At 40.6% G+C, this 15,176-nt stretch overlaps 1 protein-coding gene across 1 annotated transcript in view; it reads left to right on the forward strand.

Moving 5' to 3' along the window:
• LOC140731052 (protein spinster-like) overlaps positions 1 to 15,176 on the forward strand; it is a 38,688-nt gene that overhangs the window by 19,685 nt on the left and 3,827 nt on the right. Inside the window, exons 7-8 of the mRNA XM_073052267.1 lie at positions 4,042 to 4,126; positions 13,563 to 13,760. Of these exons, the coding sequence (XP_072908368.1) occupies positions 4,042 to 4,126; positions 13,563 to 13,760 (283 nt within the window). The remainder of the gene's footprint in view (positions 1 to 4,041; positions 4,127 to 13,562; positions 13,761 to 15,176) is intronic.

The raw sequence follows: 15,176 nt of genomic DNA on the forward strand, positions 1-15,176 counted from the left end.
TTTAGCATACAATGGCAGAAATTAGTGGAAAGTTAGAGGATTGGGAGACTTTTAAAAACTAATGAAGGCAACTATATAACCCGTAAGTAGAGAAAAGGTGAAATGTGAGGGGAAGCTAGCCAGTAATATAAAAGAAGATCCAAACTTTTTTTTTCAAATAGTTAAAGAGTAAAAGTGGATATTGGACCATTGGAAAATGATGCTGGAGAGATAGTTGCGGAGAAAAAAGAAATGGTGGAGAAACTTATTAAGTAGTTTGCATCAGTCTTCGCTGTGGAAGATGCTAGCAGTATGTCAGATGTTTGAGAGTGTCAGAGGGCAGAGGTGAGTTTAGTTGGTATTACTAAGGAGAAGGTACTTAGGAACCAGAAAGGTCTGAAGGTAGATAAATTGCCTTTACCAGATGGACTACTGCCCAGGATTCTGAAAGAGGTAGATGAAGAGATTATGGAGGCATTAGTAATGATTTTTCAAGAATCACTAATTTCTGGAATGGTACCAGAGGACCGGAAAATAGCAAATGTCTCTCCATTCTTTAAGAAGCCAAGGAGGCAGAAGAAAGTAAATTAAAGGCCATTTAGCCTGACTTCAGTGGTCAGGAAGATGTTAGAGTCCATTACTAAAGATGAAGTTTCCAGAAACTTGGAGGCACATGCTAAAATAGGCCAAAGTAGGCATGGTTTCCATGAGGGGAAATCTTGACTGACCAATCTGTTGGAATTCTTTGAGGAAATAATAGGATAGACAAAGTAGAGTCAATGGATGTTGTTTACTTGGATTTTCAGAAAGCCCTTGACAAGGTGCTGCACGTTAGACTGCTTAACAAGATAAAAGCCCGTGGTATTACAGAAAGATGGTAGCATGGAAAGAAAATTGGCTGACTGGCAGGAATAAAGGGGAGGGGGCTTTTATGGTTGGCTGCCAGTGACTAGTGGTGTTCCTCAGGTACCACTTCTTTTCATGTTATATGTCAATGATTTGGATGACAGAATTGATGGCTTTGAGACCAAATTTGCAGATGATATGAAAATAGATGGAGGAGCAGGTAGTGTTGAGGAACCAAGGAATCTGTAGAAGGACTAGGACAGACTGGAAGAATGGACAAAGAAGTGGCATGTGGAAGTGTAGAGTCATGCACTTTGGTAGAACGAATAAAGGCATTGACCATCTCTTAAACAGGGAGAAAATTCAAAATTCAGAGGTGCAAAGGGACTTGAGAGTCCTTATGCAGGATTCTCTGAAGGTTAACTTGCAGGCTGAGACGGTGGTAAAGGAGGCAAATATAATCTGAGCATTCATTTCAACAAGACTTGAATATAAGAGCAAGGATATAATGCTGTGGCTTTACAAGGCATTAGTCAGATTGCACTTAGAGTATTGTGAAGAGTTTTGGGCCCCTAATCTAAGAAAAGATGTAGTGGCATTGGGGAGGGTCCAGAGGAAGATCATGAGAATGAGCTGGGAGTGAAAGGGTTAATCTGTGAGGAGTGTTTGATGGTTCTGGGTATGTATTCACTAGAGTTTAGAAGCATGAAGGACAAATCAGACAGACAGACAGACATATTTTATTGATCCCGAGGGAAATTGGGTTTCGTTACAGTCACACCAACCAAGAATAGTGTAGAAATATAGCAATATAAAACCATAAATAATTAAATAATAATAAGTTAATCATGCCAAGTGGAAATAAGTCCAGGACCAGCCTATTGGCTCAGGGTGTCTGACACTCTGAGGGAGGAGTTGTAAAGTTTGATGACCACAGGCAGGAATGACTTCCTATGATGCTCAGTGTTGCATTTCAGTGGAATGAGTCTCTGGCTGAATGTACTCCTGTGCCTAACCAGTACATTATGGAGTGGATGGGAGTCATTGTCCAAGATGGCATGCAACTTGGACAGCATCCTCTGTTCAGACACCACCGTCAGAGAGTCCAGTTCCACCCCCACAACATCACTGGCCTTACGAATGAGTTTGTTGATTCTGTTGGTGTCTGCTACCCTCAGCCTGCTGCCCCAGCACACAACAACAAACATGATAGCACTGGCCACCACAGCCTCGTAGAACATCCTCAGCATCGTCCGGCAGATGTTATAGGACCTCAGTCTCCTCAGGAAATAGAGACAGCTCTGACCCTTCTTGTAAACAGCTTTGACCAGTCCAGTTTATTGTCAATTTATATCCCCAGGTTATTGTCAATTCATATCCTCCACCATGTCCACACTGACCCCTTGGATGGAAACAGAGGTCACCAGTGCCTTAGCCTCATTGACAGATGTCTCATTGACATCTATCGAAAGGTCTGGATAGAGTCGATGTAGGGAGGATGTTTCCTGTAGTGGGTGAGTCTAGGACCAGAGGGCACAGCTTCAGACTGGAGAGATGTCATTTAGAACAGAGATGAGGAGGAATTTCTTCAGCCAGAGGGTAGGGATTGTATATCTAAAGCAGAGGTTGATATGTTCTTGATTACTCAAGACATCAAAGGTTATGGGGAGAAGGTAGGAATGTGGGATTGAGAGGGATAATAAATCAGCCATAGTGGAATGGCAGAGCAGACACAATGGGCTGATGGTCTAATTCTGCTCCTGTGCCTCATGGTTTATATGTTTTCATCACCAATACATTTACGCAAGCTGCCTCCATCAGGGATAACTGGGTGTACGTCAGGGTACCTCTGTGCTTCGATATTCCTAAGGGGCCTGGCAATCATTGGTTATATCCTAATTCATCCTTCCAAAGTGCATCACCTCAAGCCTATCTGGATTAAATTTCATCCTCCTTTGCTTTGCTCATCTTACCGACTCATTAATACCATGCTGTACCCAACCACTGTTCTCGTTATCACCACCACCAATTTTCATGTTGCCTATGAATTTACTAATCATATCTCCTACATTACATGAAAATTGGGTAGATGTATGTAATAATATGTACCACAAACATTAAAGGTTCCAAAACCAATTCATTTTATTAGCCACAGGCTTCCAATCACAAAAGAAACCCTCCACTATTTGTGGTGTCCTATTACCAAGCGTATTTCGGATCCAGTTTTTCGAATTGGATCTTTTGGGCCATTTTCACATCTGGGGCCTTGTCAAAGGTCTTAGTGAAGTCCATGTGCACTGACTTCATCATGGCATTTTGCTACCTTTTCAAAATATTCAGGGAAGGCAGTACTTCTCACTAATAAAACCAAGTTGACTATTTTTGACTATCTGTCCTTTTGATTACTCCTGTCCCTCAGAGATTTTCTGACCATTTAAGTTAGTCTAACAGGACCACAGTTACTTGGCATATCCCAGATACCCCTCTTGAATAAAACACTACATGAATTCTCCAACTTCTGCGTGCTCTATTGTAACAGATGACAAGTATCATTGAAGATCAGACTGGCTCCACTCACAGATTGACCTTTTCCTTCCCAATTGGCTCCACCCTGTGACTGGTTGTCCTCTTGTTCTTAATATACATAAAATGCTTTGGGATGTTCCCTAATCTGTACATGATACCTTGTGTACACTTGGTGCCCACCTAGTTTGTTTTTTTAAGAACCGTACATTACCTGTACTCCTGATGTGTACACTCCATGTTCTGTTCCCTTGTACTTGCCAGTTGCCTCCTTTTCTTTTTTTCATCGCTTGATCTTCCCATCAGCCATGGATTCTTGGACTTGTTCACCTTATATTGGCTTGCCAGCTCTCCCTATTTCATTTTTGGTGCGAGTTATCTGATCAGACTGCCATTTGCAGGAACTTTCTGTTTGCAGTTGGTTACTGCAGTCGCTGTGTGCAATAATGATTACGATTCAGAAATACACTTAATTGGCTGAATAGTGCTTTGGGAGGACATCTCTGTGATAGGTCTTTGAAGGTCAGGCAAGCCCAGGCCCCATTCCCAGCTTCTGCTGATCTGATGTGTACATTGGTCTAGTGAGCATCTGTGGACATATATTTTTCTGGGAGGTGCGAATCTCTGTTCTCTTAAGATTAGGTCAGTGCTTGTGTGATTATCCTGTGTAGTAATGGCCTCTCTGTTTTACAGGTAGCAGCAGCTCCCTTTGTCGCTGGGGCCCTTTGGCTGAAACCTCCCTATGCCTTCCTCTCTTTGATCCCAGCCAATATAATTGGTAAGTGTTGTGTGGTTGGAACGGGGATTAACTTTCTGAGGAATCTCAGTGGTTGCATGTGTATGTGCAGGATTTGGACAGGAAGTTAGAGAGAAAGAGGTGGAAATGTGCACTGCAACAGGATTCTCCACCAGGACCACAGCATGTGACACCCTGCTCCCAAGTCCATCCCCAAAGATAACACAGCATGCTGTAAATATGTGCAGTTCTGCAGTGTTTATTAACGTCCAACAGTTCCTTCCTGCCTGTCTGTGTTATGTCACTCTGTGTGTCCCCGCAGACATTGGGAGCAGTGAACAGATGGTGAAAATCTGTGTGTTTCAAGATTCAAAAACTTGGGCACTTCCGGTAAGATGGCGATTGTTTAGTTGCTCCGAACTTTTGCTCCGTTATTCTTCTTACCTTTGCACAATGTGTCTCCCTTCTTAAACCTTAGTTAGGTATTTTATTAGTTCTCTTCTACCTGCCTGTGAACACATCTATCTTATAATGGCTACCAAAAGTACTAAAACCGGGAAAAAGGAAACTTCTACGGCTTTGCCGGCTGACATTCTCGCTGTTCTGGAACAACATCGACAAGATACTTTAATGGATTTTAGAACTGAATTTAGAACTTCTTTCAACCAGCTGAATGTCAAACTGGATCAGATTAATGCTAGAGTGGATGATCATGCTGAACATTTATCTCGCATTGACGTAACTTCTGAAGATTTAAAACGCCGTGTTCAATATCTTGAAACTCTCTGCTCCAACCTAGAGGAGAAGAATAGTAAACTTTTTTCCAAAATGGTGGATCTTGAAAATCGGAGCAGACGTTGCAATCTACGAATTCTTGGTTTGCCAGAGGCCACCGAAAAGGGCTCTCCCGTTGAATTTTTTTCCAAATTTCTCTGTGAGATTTTCGGGAAAGAATTTTTTCCAACTCCACCTGAGCTTGAAAGGGCACACAGGATCTACGTTCCTCGAGCAATTCTGGGTTCCCGCCCACGGCCGATTACTTTATGCTTTCATCAATACCAGGTGAAAAACCGTTTGATGATGGAGGCACGCTGCAGAAGTACTTTTGCTTTTCAAAATACGGTCATTCGTTTCGTGGAGGATTTTGCCCCCCAGGTTCTGAAGATGCGTGCTGAGTTTAAAGGTGTAATGAAAGTGCTTTTTGATCGCGGATTCAGACCCTCTCTCCGAAATCCAGCCGATCTTCGAATTATGCTTACTACTGGAGATTATAAGTGGTTTAAATCAGTGAAGGAAGCTGAGGCGTTTGTTGGAAGTCTCCCAGCCACCTCATCTTCTTCGGAACCGGCCTGACCTTCTAAAGTGGTTGATAAGTACTTCTCGAAGTAAAACTATTTTTTCCAAACTCAGACTTTACTTGAATATTGAAACTCTAAGGGCTGTAGTCAATCTCTCCCTGGACTTGGTGAGTTTTTTCTAAATAGATAATTTAAGTTTAATGTTTCCCTGCGAACTTTTAGATTTTACCTGTGTAATCTATTTTATTTTTGTATAACCTTATCTACAGAGAACTACAATTGTCTTTAACTTGTTTTGGAGGTTTGGAGTTTTTATTGAAGGCCTCCCTGTTGGTTGACTCATAGTTTAAGTTTTGCTTTTTTTTCTGTAAATGGTTGATAAGGACTCTCTTTGAATTTTATAGTTTCCCCCTTTTCTCACTCCCTTTTTTTTTCTTTTAATCTTTTATAATTTTTCGCGGGTAGGTTAGTTTTAGTTTTCTTCTGATTTTCTTTGTATTAAGTTTTATACTTCTGTTGAAGTTGCTCCTATTTATAATTCTGTTTTCTAGTGCATAAATTAGTTATTATTTGCTATATTATTTATACGGAACTTTTGTTAACGACACAGAACTGGAAGTCATACTTGGGTTACCGGTAATTTTTTTGGTAGAGCTAGCTGCTTTTTTAGGTAGCCGTCTAATTTTGGGTTGCGAGGGGGGGGGGTGGATTCTCCAGTTCCAACACTACTCACTGTTTTGTTTTCTTTTATTATTCAGGACATGTCTCTGTTTTGATTCTACGGATCTATGTTTACATTTTTGCTCCCAGACTGTTATTGTACTGCTTGATTTTTTATATGCCTGCTACCTTCTATGCACTAACAATTGATAATGGTTAATTCACTTAAATTTGTGAGCTGGAATGTAAAGGGATTGAATCCCTTAAAAGAAGGAAGGTCTTCTTGCATATTAAACAACTCAAAGCTGACATTGCTTTCCTTCAAGAAACTCATATTCGTAGTTTAGATAATTCTCGGCTTCTGTCAAAGTGGGCGGGTCAGCATTTTCATTCATCCTTTGCTGCCAAAGCTAGGGGGGGTCTTCATCCTTATTAATTCAAATATTCCTTTTGAACTCCATATTAAGATATCTGATACAAATGGCCGTTTTATTATTGTTTCTGGTAAATTATACAATACTAAAGTTGTACTAGCAAACCTGTATGCTCCCAATTTTGATGATGTTAATTTTTTTGAACGATTTTTCTCCTCGCTACCAGATTTAACTCATACTCTCTTATACTGGGTGGCGATTTCAATTGTTGGTTAGATCCTAATTTGGATCGATCGTCCTCTGTTACTAGACTACTTACTAAATCTGCCTGAGCTATTCACTCTTTTCTCTCTAATTATGGTATTTCTGATATATGGAGTTTCCTTCATCCCACTGAGAGAGACTATTCTTTTTTTTTCACATGTTCACCATACTTTTACTAGAATTGACTACTTTTTACTCGATAATCAACTTATTCCATCTGTCTATTCTTGTGACTATCAGAGTATACTGATTTCTGACCATGCCCCAATTACTTTGTCTTTAAATTTTCCTGGTCTCCCTCAGAGGAATAAACACTGGCGTTTTGACTCGACTTTATTATCGGATGATGATTTTCTAAAATTTATTAAGGATCAGATAACCTTTTATTTTAACACCAATACATCATCTGAAATGTCATCCCAGATTGTCTGGGATGCCATGAAAGCATATTTGAGGGGTCAAATAATCTCCTATACAGCAAATCTTAATAGAAAGTCCTGTCCAGATCGATTAGACCTCATTAATCAGATTAAAGAATTGGATCAACTGTATGCTCAAACTAAGAATCCTGAATTATACAAGAAGCGTGTAGAACTTCAAACTAAATTTAATCTTCTGTCTACTCAACCTGTCGAACGCCAACTTCTTGAAAGTAAGAGTCGCTTTTATATTCATGGTGACAAATCTGGTAAATTTCTAGCCAATCAGCTGAGACGTTCCAAAGCCAAACAACATATTACAAAGATCCAGAAGGAGAATGGAGACTTTACATCGGATCACTTAGAAATCAATGACGCATTTAAAAATTTCTATTCTCGACTTTATTCCTCTGAATCTTTGAATGACAATATCTCTGTTGATCACTTTTTAAATAATCTGAATATTCCTTCGCTTTCATCTGATTTTAAAGCCAAACTTAATGCGCCTATTTCATCTGAAGAAATAACTTTTGCAATTTCTGCATTGTCTTCAGGGAAATCTCCTGGACCTGATGGGTTCCCCGTAGAATTTTATAAATCATTCTCTTCACTTCTTTCCCCTAAGTTATTCTCAGTATTATCTGACTCGTTTAATTACGGTAAATTCCCACCCTCTTTTAATGAGGCATCTATTATTCTTTTATTAAAAAAGGGTAAAGACCCAACAGAGTGTTCCTCGTATAGGCTGATTTCTTTGCTCAATGTTGATGTTAAAATCTTGGCCAAAGTTTTGGCTTATAGATTAGAAACTGTTATTCCCTCTATTATTTCTGATGATCAAACTGGTTTTATTAAAAACCGTCTTCCTTTTTTTAACATTCGGCGTTTATTTAACATTTTGTATTCACCTCCAACTGAGATTCCTGAATGTGTTATTTCCCTCGATGCGGAGAAAGCATTTGATCGTATAGAGTGGAACTACCTTTTTGCAGTTTTAGAAAAATTTGACTTCGGTCAAAGTTTTATCTCTTGGATCAAATTGCTGTATTTGTGTCCTACTGCCTCTGTTTTAACTAATTTTCAGAAATCCCAGTTATTTAACCTCAAACGTGGCACCCGTCAGGGATGCCCTTTAAGTCCCTTTCTCTTTGATTTGGCTATAGAACCTTTGGCGATAGCATTTCGAAATTGTCCTGAATTGACCGGGATTTGGAGAGGGGGTGTTGAGCATAAAGTTTCTCTTTATGGTGATGACTTATTACTTTTTCTTTCAAATCCGTCTACATCCTTACCTCCAATGTTTTCGCTTCTTGATCAGTTTAGCCAGTTCTCTGGCTATAAACTTAATTTACATAAGAGTGAACTTTTCCCAATTAATAAAGAAGCACAAGAACTAACATTTCGTGACCTCCCTTTTAAAGTAGTTCATAATCAATTTACTTATCTTGGGATTACAGTTACAAGGAAGTTTAAAGATCTCTTTCGTGAAAATTTTGCCAATCTTTCATATACTATAAAACAGTCTGTTACGATGGTCACCTCTATCTATGTCTTTGGTAGGTCATATCAATGTTGTTAAAATGTATGTTCTCCCTAAACTTTTATATTTATTTCAATCAATCCCAATTTTTATTCCTAAATCTTTTTTTGATTCCTTAGACTCTATTATTTTGTCATATCTGTGGAAGAATAAGCGTTCCAGAATTAATAAAGTTTATCTCCAAAAATCTAAAAAAAGAGGGTGGCATGGCTTTACCTAGCTTTCGTTTATATTATTGGGCAGCCAATATACGTTGTGCTACCTTTTGGTCTTTTTTCCATGGCCAATCCGAGTGCCCTAATTGGGTGGCAATGGAGTTGAGTTCCACTAAAGATTTATCTATCTCTGCACTTCTTGGCTCTGTACTCCTTAGTAGTTCGTCCAGATTAATAGTTAATCCTCTTGTTAGACACACTTTGCGTATATGGGCTCAGTTTAGGAAGTTTTATGGTTTCCATGGTTTTTCCTTTTTTAGCCCTATCTTACATAATCACATTTTTTTACCTACTATGTATGATTCAGCATTCCATGATTGGTATAGGAAGGGCATTAGACATTTTGAAGATCTTTTTATTGATAATCGCTTCGCATCTTTTCAACAGCTCTCTGCTAAGTTCAGTCTGCCCAATGCTCATTTTTTTAGATATCTCCAAATTAGACACTTTATTAATCCCTTAATTCCTAACTTCCCTGAAATGCCTGAGAAAAATGTTATGGATTTCTTTCTTTCTATTAATCCACTAGGTAAAGGTTTAATATCATTTATTCGTGATAAATTAGCATCCTTACAGCGTGCCCCTGTGGATAAAATTAGAATGGCTTGGGAGCATGATTTAAATATCTCCTTATCTGATGAGACTTGGGATTCGATTCTCAAATCGGTTAATTCAACCTCTCTTTGCGCTCGCCATTGCCTTTTACAGTTTAAGATTGTTCATAGAGCCCATATGTCTAAATCTAAACTATCCCGATTTTACCCTAACATTAGTCCTCTCTGTGATAAATGCAAAAGGGGCGAGGCCTCTCTCATTCATATGTACTGGTTTTGTCCTAGCTTGGAGAAATTTTGGAAAGATGTCTTCATAACGTTATCTTGTATTCTGAATCACCACCTAGAACCTAACCCTTTAATTGCTTTGTTCCGTTTTTTGGGTGAGACAGATTTACGTCTGAGTTCGACTAAGTGTCGAATATTATCTTTTGCTTCTCTCCTGGCTAGACGTTTAATCCTCCTTAGATGGAGGGATGTTGCCCCGCCCACGCATGCTCAATGGCTTAATGATATTATGTCCTGCTTAGACCTTGAAAAAATTCATTATTCAGTTCTTAATTCGGATACAAAGTTCCATAAGGTCTGGGGACCTTTTATTGAGTACTTTCATAACCTTCCTCTTAACTAAGGTTTTTTTTTCCGGTCCCTTGCTTTCAGCTCCTTTTTTGTTGGTAGTAGGCATTAATATCTTCTGTTGCTAAGTGTATTTACAGTTTTGGGGGTTTGAATGTCCTGATGTATACTCTCTAGATTGTGTTGTGGTTGGTCTGGAGTTCTTTTTTGTTGCGGGGCTTGGGGAGGATACTAATTTTACATATCTTCAATTTGGGTGCTTTCTCAATTATCTTCTTTTGTATTATATTATTATTGTATGTTTATTTTTGCACTGTATTAATGTTCTTCATTTTGATCTAGGTTTTTTTATCTGTAGCGATGTAGAAAATGTATAAAAAAACTAATAATAAAAAAAAGATTCAAAAACTTTATTGTCATTCTAACCGTACATCAGCTCTGCAGGGCAGAATGAGACAGCGTTTCCCAGGAGCAGTGCAATCATAACATAACAAACGCAACACTAAATAATAAACATAACAATAAATAGTAAAACACAACAGCCACATGTCAGTTAAAAACAAGTTATAAGTGTCCAGTGCAAGTTAAAAGTGTCCAAAGCAGAGTCAGGTAGAGCAGCTGTTTAGCAGTCTGACTGCCTGTGGGAGAAAGCTGTTTAGTAGCCTTGTGGTTTTAGTTTTGATGCTCCTGTAACGTTTACCTGATGGCAGAAGAACAAACAATTCATGGAGAGGGTGTGAGGGGTCTTTAATGATGAACCGTGTCTTCTGGAGGCATTGACTCTGAAAGAGGTCTTGGACAGAAGGTAGGGAGACCCCAATAATCTTCTCTGTTCCCCTAACCACCCTCTGCAAGGCTTTTTTGTCAGCAGCACTGCAGCTGGAGTACCAGGTTGTGATGCAAAGGGTTAGCACACTCTCAACCACGCCTCTAGAATGTAGTTAAGATGTTAGTGGGGAGTGATGCTTGTTTAAGCTTCCTCAGAAAGTGCAATCTCTGCTGGGCTCGTTTCACAATCCCAGTGGTGTTCCTGGACCAGGTGAGATTGTCCAAGATCTGCACCCCAAGGAACTTGATGTTTTCCACTCTCTCCACTGTGGAGCTGCTGATGCTGAGGGGTGTGTGCTCAGGCTGAGACCGTCTGAAATCGACAATCATCTCCTTGGTTTTGGTGACATTAAGCATCAAGTTGTTGTCACTGCACCAGCTCTCTAGGTGTTTGACCTCCTCTCTGTCCATTGTTTCATCATTTTTGCTGATGAGCCCCACCACTGTGGTATCATCAGTAAATTTAATGATCAGGTTCTCCTTGAATCTGGCTGCACAGTCATGTGTTAGCAGTGTAAACAGCAATGGGCTAAGCACACAGCCTTGTGGGGATCCAGGATTCAGCGAGTGGCTGTGGAGAGGGTCTGTGTACAGTGAGTTGGCACACAGTGAGCTTCTGTGTTCATGGATGCTGTGTGGGACTGCTTTGAGTCAGTGGACTGGACAATATTCAGGAATTCATCTTCGAGTCTGAATGAATACACCACAATTGTCAATGACTTCATTGAGAGTGTGTGCCTTTGAGTATATACTTGATGTACCAAACCAAAAGCCATGGATGAGCAAGGAGATTTATATTCTGCCCAGTGCTAGATCTGTGGCATTCAAGACTGGTGATCTAGGACAACACAAGAGGTCCAGGTACAGCCTACGGAAGGCTATTTTAAGGGCAATAAAATAATTCTGATCGAGTTTAGAGATGGAATTAGATGCGCGTCAGCTCTGACAGGGTTTGCAGGCCATTTCTTCCTACAAAGCGAAACCTAACATGAATAGCTGCAATTCTTCACTCTCAGATGGGCTCAATGCTTTTTATGCACACTTTGAAAGGGAGAATAAAACTACACTTGTGCAAATCGCTGCAGTATCTGGTGACCCTGTGGTCTCGAACATCAGAACACCTTTCAAGAGGGGTGAACCCTTGCAAGGCGTCAGACCCCGAAAGTGTACCTGGTAGGGCTCTGATGAAAATCTGTGCCATCCAACTGGTGGGAGAGTTTCAGGGCATCTCCAATCTCTCACTGCTGCATTTGGAGATTCCCACCTGCTTCAAAAGGGTGATAATCATAGCAGTGCCGAAGAAGAGCAGATTGAACTTCCTCAATGACTATCACCTAGTGGCACTCACATCTACTGTGCTGAAATACTTTGAGATGTTGGTTATGGCTAGAATCAACTCCTGCCTAAGCAAGGACTTGGATCTGCAGCAATAGGTCTATGGCAGAGGTAATCTCATTGGCTCTACCTACGTTATGCTGCTGTTTATTGACTACAGCTCTGAGTTTAACACAATCATACCCTCAGTTTTAATCAACAAGCTCCAAGATCTGGGCCTCTGTACTTCCCTCTGTAACTGGATCCTTGACTTCCTCACTGGGAGACCACAGTCTATGCTAATCGGAAATAACATCTCCTCCTCGCTGACAGTCAGCATTGGTGCACCTCAAGGATGCATGCTTAGCTGACTACTCTACTCCCTCTATACCCATGACTGTGTGGCTGGGCACAGCTCAAACACCATATATAAATTTGCAGATGATACAACTATTGTTGGCAGAATTTCAGATGGTGATGAGGAGGCATACAGGAGCAAGATAGATCAGTTGGTTGAGTGGTGTCACTGCCACAACCTTGCAGTCAACGTCAGCAAGACCAAGGATTTGATTGTGAACTTCAGGAAGGAGAAGTCAAGTGAACACACAGCAACCTTCAGCGAGGGATCAGCAGAGGAAAGAGTGAGCAGTTTCAAGTTCCTGGGTGTCAACATCTCTGAGCATCTACAATATCTTGAGCCCAACATATTGATTCAATTTCAAAAAAACTCATGACAGTGGTTGTATTTCATTAGCAGTTTGAGGAGAATTGCTATGTCACCAAAGACACTTGCAAATCTAAATTTCTACAGATGTACCTTGGAGAGCATTCTAACTGGTTGCATCAATGACTGGTATGGAGGGGCCACGGAACTGAATTGGAAAAAGCTGCAGAACGTTGTAAACTCAGCCAGCTCCATCATGGGCACTAGCCTCTCCAGTATCCAGGACACCTTGAAAAGGTGATGCTTCAAAAAGGCAGCATCCATCATTAAGAACTCCCATTACCCAGGACATGCCCTCTTCTCATTGCTACCATCGGGGGGAGGGGGGGAGTACAGGAGCCTAAAGACACACACAAAACATTTCAGGAGCTGTTTCTTTCCCCATCACCATCAGATTTCTGAATGGACAATGAAACTGCAAACACTACTTCTCTTTTTGCACTACTTATGTAATTTAATTATATATAATATAATTTATAGTTTTTCTTATTATCTATTGCAATGTATTGCTGCCACAAAATAACAAATTTCATGACATGCCAGTGATATTAATCCTGACTGATTCTGTGTGAATAGAGGTATCCTGCACATATGTACAAGTTTTGTGCGCACTTTAAGAGTCCAGTGAGCAACTGTGCACATAGATTGTCCAGTGAGCTGAGAATCTCTGTTCTCCCTGATTTGTTTGCCCTTTCTTGTCTTTGCACTCCAGGTGAGATGGGGATTGGGGTCGCACTGACTATCGTCGTGGAGCTGGTCTCACCTGCAGTTCGCACTCCTGTGGTGGCCATCTACATCTTCATCATTTCCAATATTGGTGGGAATGCCCCACTGCTGGTCACTCCTCTAACCAGGCATTGGAATCTGCGGCTTGCCTTGCTGATCTTGTGTCCTGGTTTGTACATCACTGGTAGGTCCAAGCTCCATTTATTGGCTGGCAGATTCTGCTGAGGTAAACAGCATACAGGCCAAATGATTGTAACAAAAACATTTCAGCCGGAACATTATGTTCCTTTCCTACTCCACCTTCCTTTCATTCTCCATCACCTCAGCCTCCTTTTCTCTCTCCCACCTTCTCCAACCCCTCTTCTCCCACCTCACTTCTTCCCTCCTAACCTTTCCATTCAGCCCATCAAGTCTGCTCCACCATTTCATCATGGCTGATATATTTTCACTTTCAACCCCATTCTGCTGTCTTCTCCCCAAAACCCTCGATGCCCTTACTAATCAAGAATCTATCAACCTCTGCTTTAAATATACCCAACGACTTGGCCTCCACAACTATCTATGGCAATGAATTCCACAGCTTCACCACCCTCTGGCTAATGAAATTCCTCCTCTATTCGAAAGGGACATCCTTCTATTCTGAGGCTGTGCCCTCTGGTCCTAGACTCCCCCACTATAGGAAGCATCCTCTCCATGTCCACTCTATCTAGGCCTTTCAATATTCAATAGGTTTCAATGAGATCACTGCTCATTCTTCTAAACTCCAGCGAGTACAGGCCCAGAGCCATCAAATGCTCCACATATCTTAACCTTTTCTTTCCTGGGAATATTCTCATGAACCGCCTCTGGATGCTCTCCAATGCCAGCATATCATTTCTTAGATAAGACCAAATTCCCTGAATCCCTATATCACTGACTCCTTTTTCCTCTACCTCTACCACTTGGATTTTGTGGCATCAGGACATGAGCCTTGAAAAGCCAATAGATGAGGAGGGAAAAGTCAGTCAGAGGAATTGTAGAAAATTCAGAGAACCCTCGGTTCAAATTCCAATGTGGGCAGTAAAAGAACTTAAATTTAGCTTTTAAAAAATCTGGAAAAACTTGTTGGATCACTGAAGGTAATCATAAAAACTGAATTTTCATTGAAAAGAAACAAGTATTTCACCAATACGATTTGGGGAAGTTATCACTACCTATTAGTAACTCCAGTCCCACGCCAGCTGATCCATTTTGATCTAGTTGACAAAATGGTCAAGAATTGATGATCTTGTCCTATTTGTGATGTGTCGAGAATGGATAAATCCGGGCCAGCCAGTCAAATCTTCACATTGATTGGATTAGACAGAGTGTGTCCCCACTGCCTGGACTGATAACATGTTTCATTCCACAAATGGAGTAGGACACCTGCAATTTTAGTCACTATGTATCTTTATTAGAACACAAAACTTAAAAATCTACAGCACATTACAGCCTCTTTGGCCTACAATGTTGTGCCGACCACGTAACCTACTCTAGAAGCTGCCTAGAATTTCCTTACCACATAGCCCCCTATTTTTCTAAACTCCATGTACCTATCTAAGAGCCTCTTAAAAGACCCTGT

Source organism: Hemitrygon akajei, chromosome 7 (genome assembly GCF_048418815.1).
Source record: "Hemitrygon akajei chromosome 7, sHemAka1.3, whole genome shotgun sequence".
Classification (NCBI taxonomy): Eukaryota; Metazoa; Chordata; class Chondrichthyes; order Myliobatiformes; family Dasyatidae; genus Hemitrygon; species Hemitrygon akajei.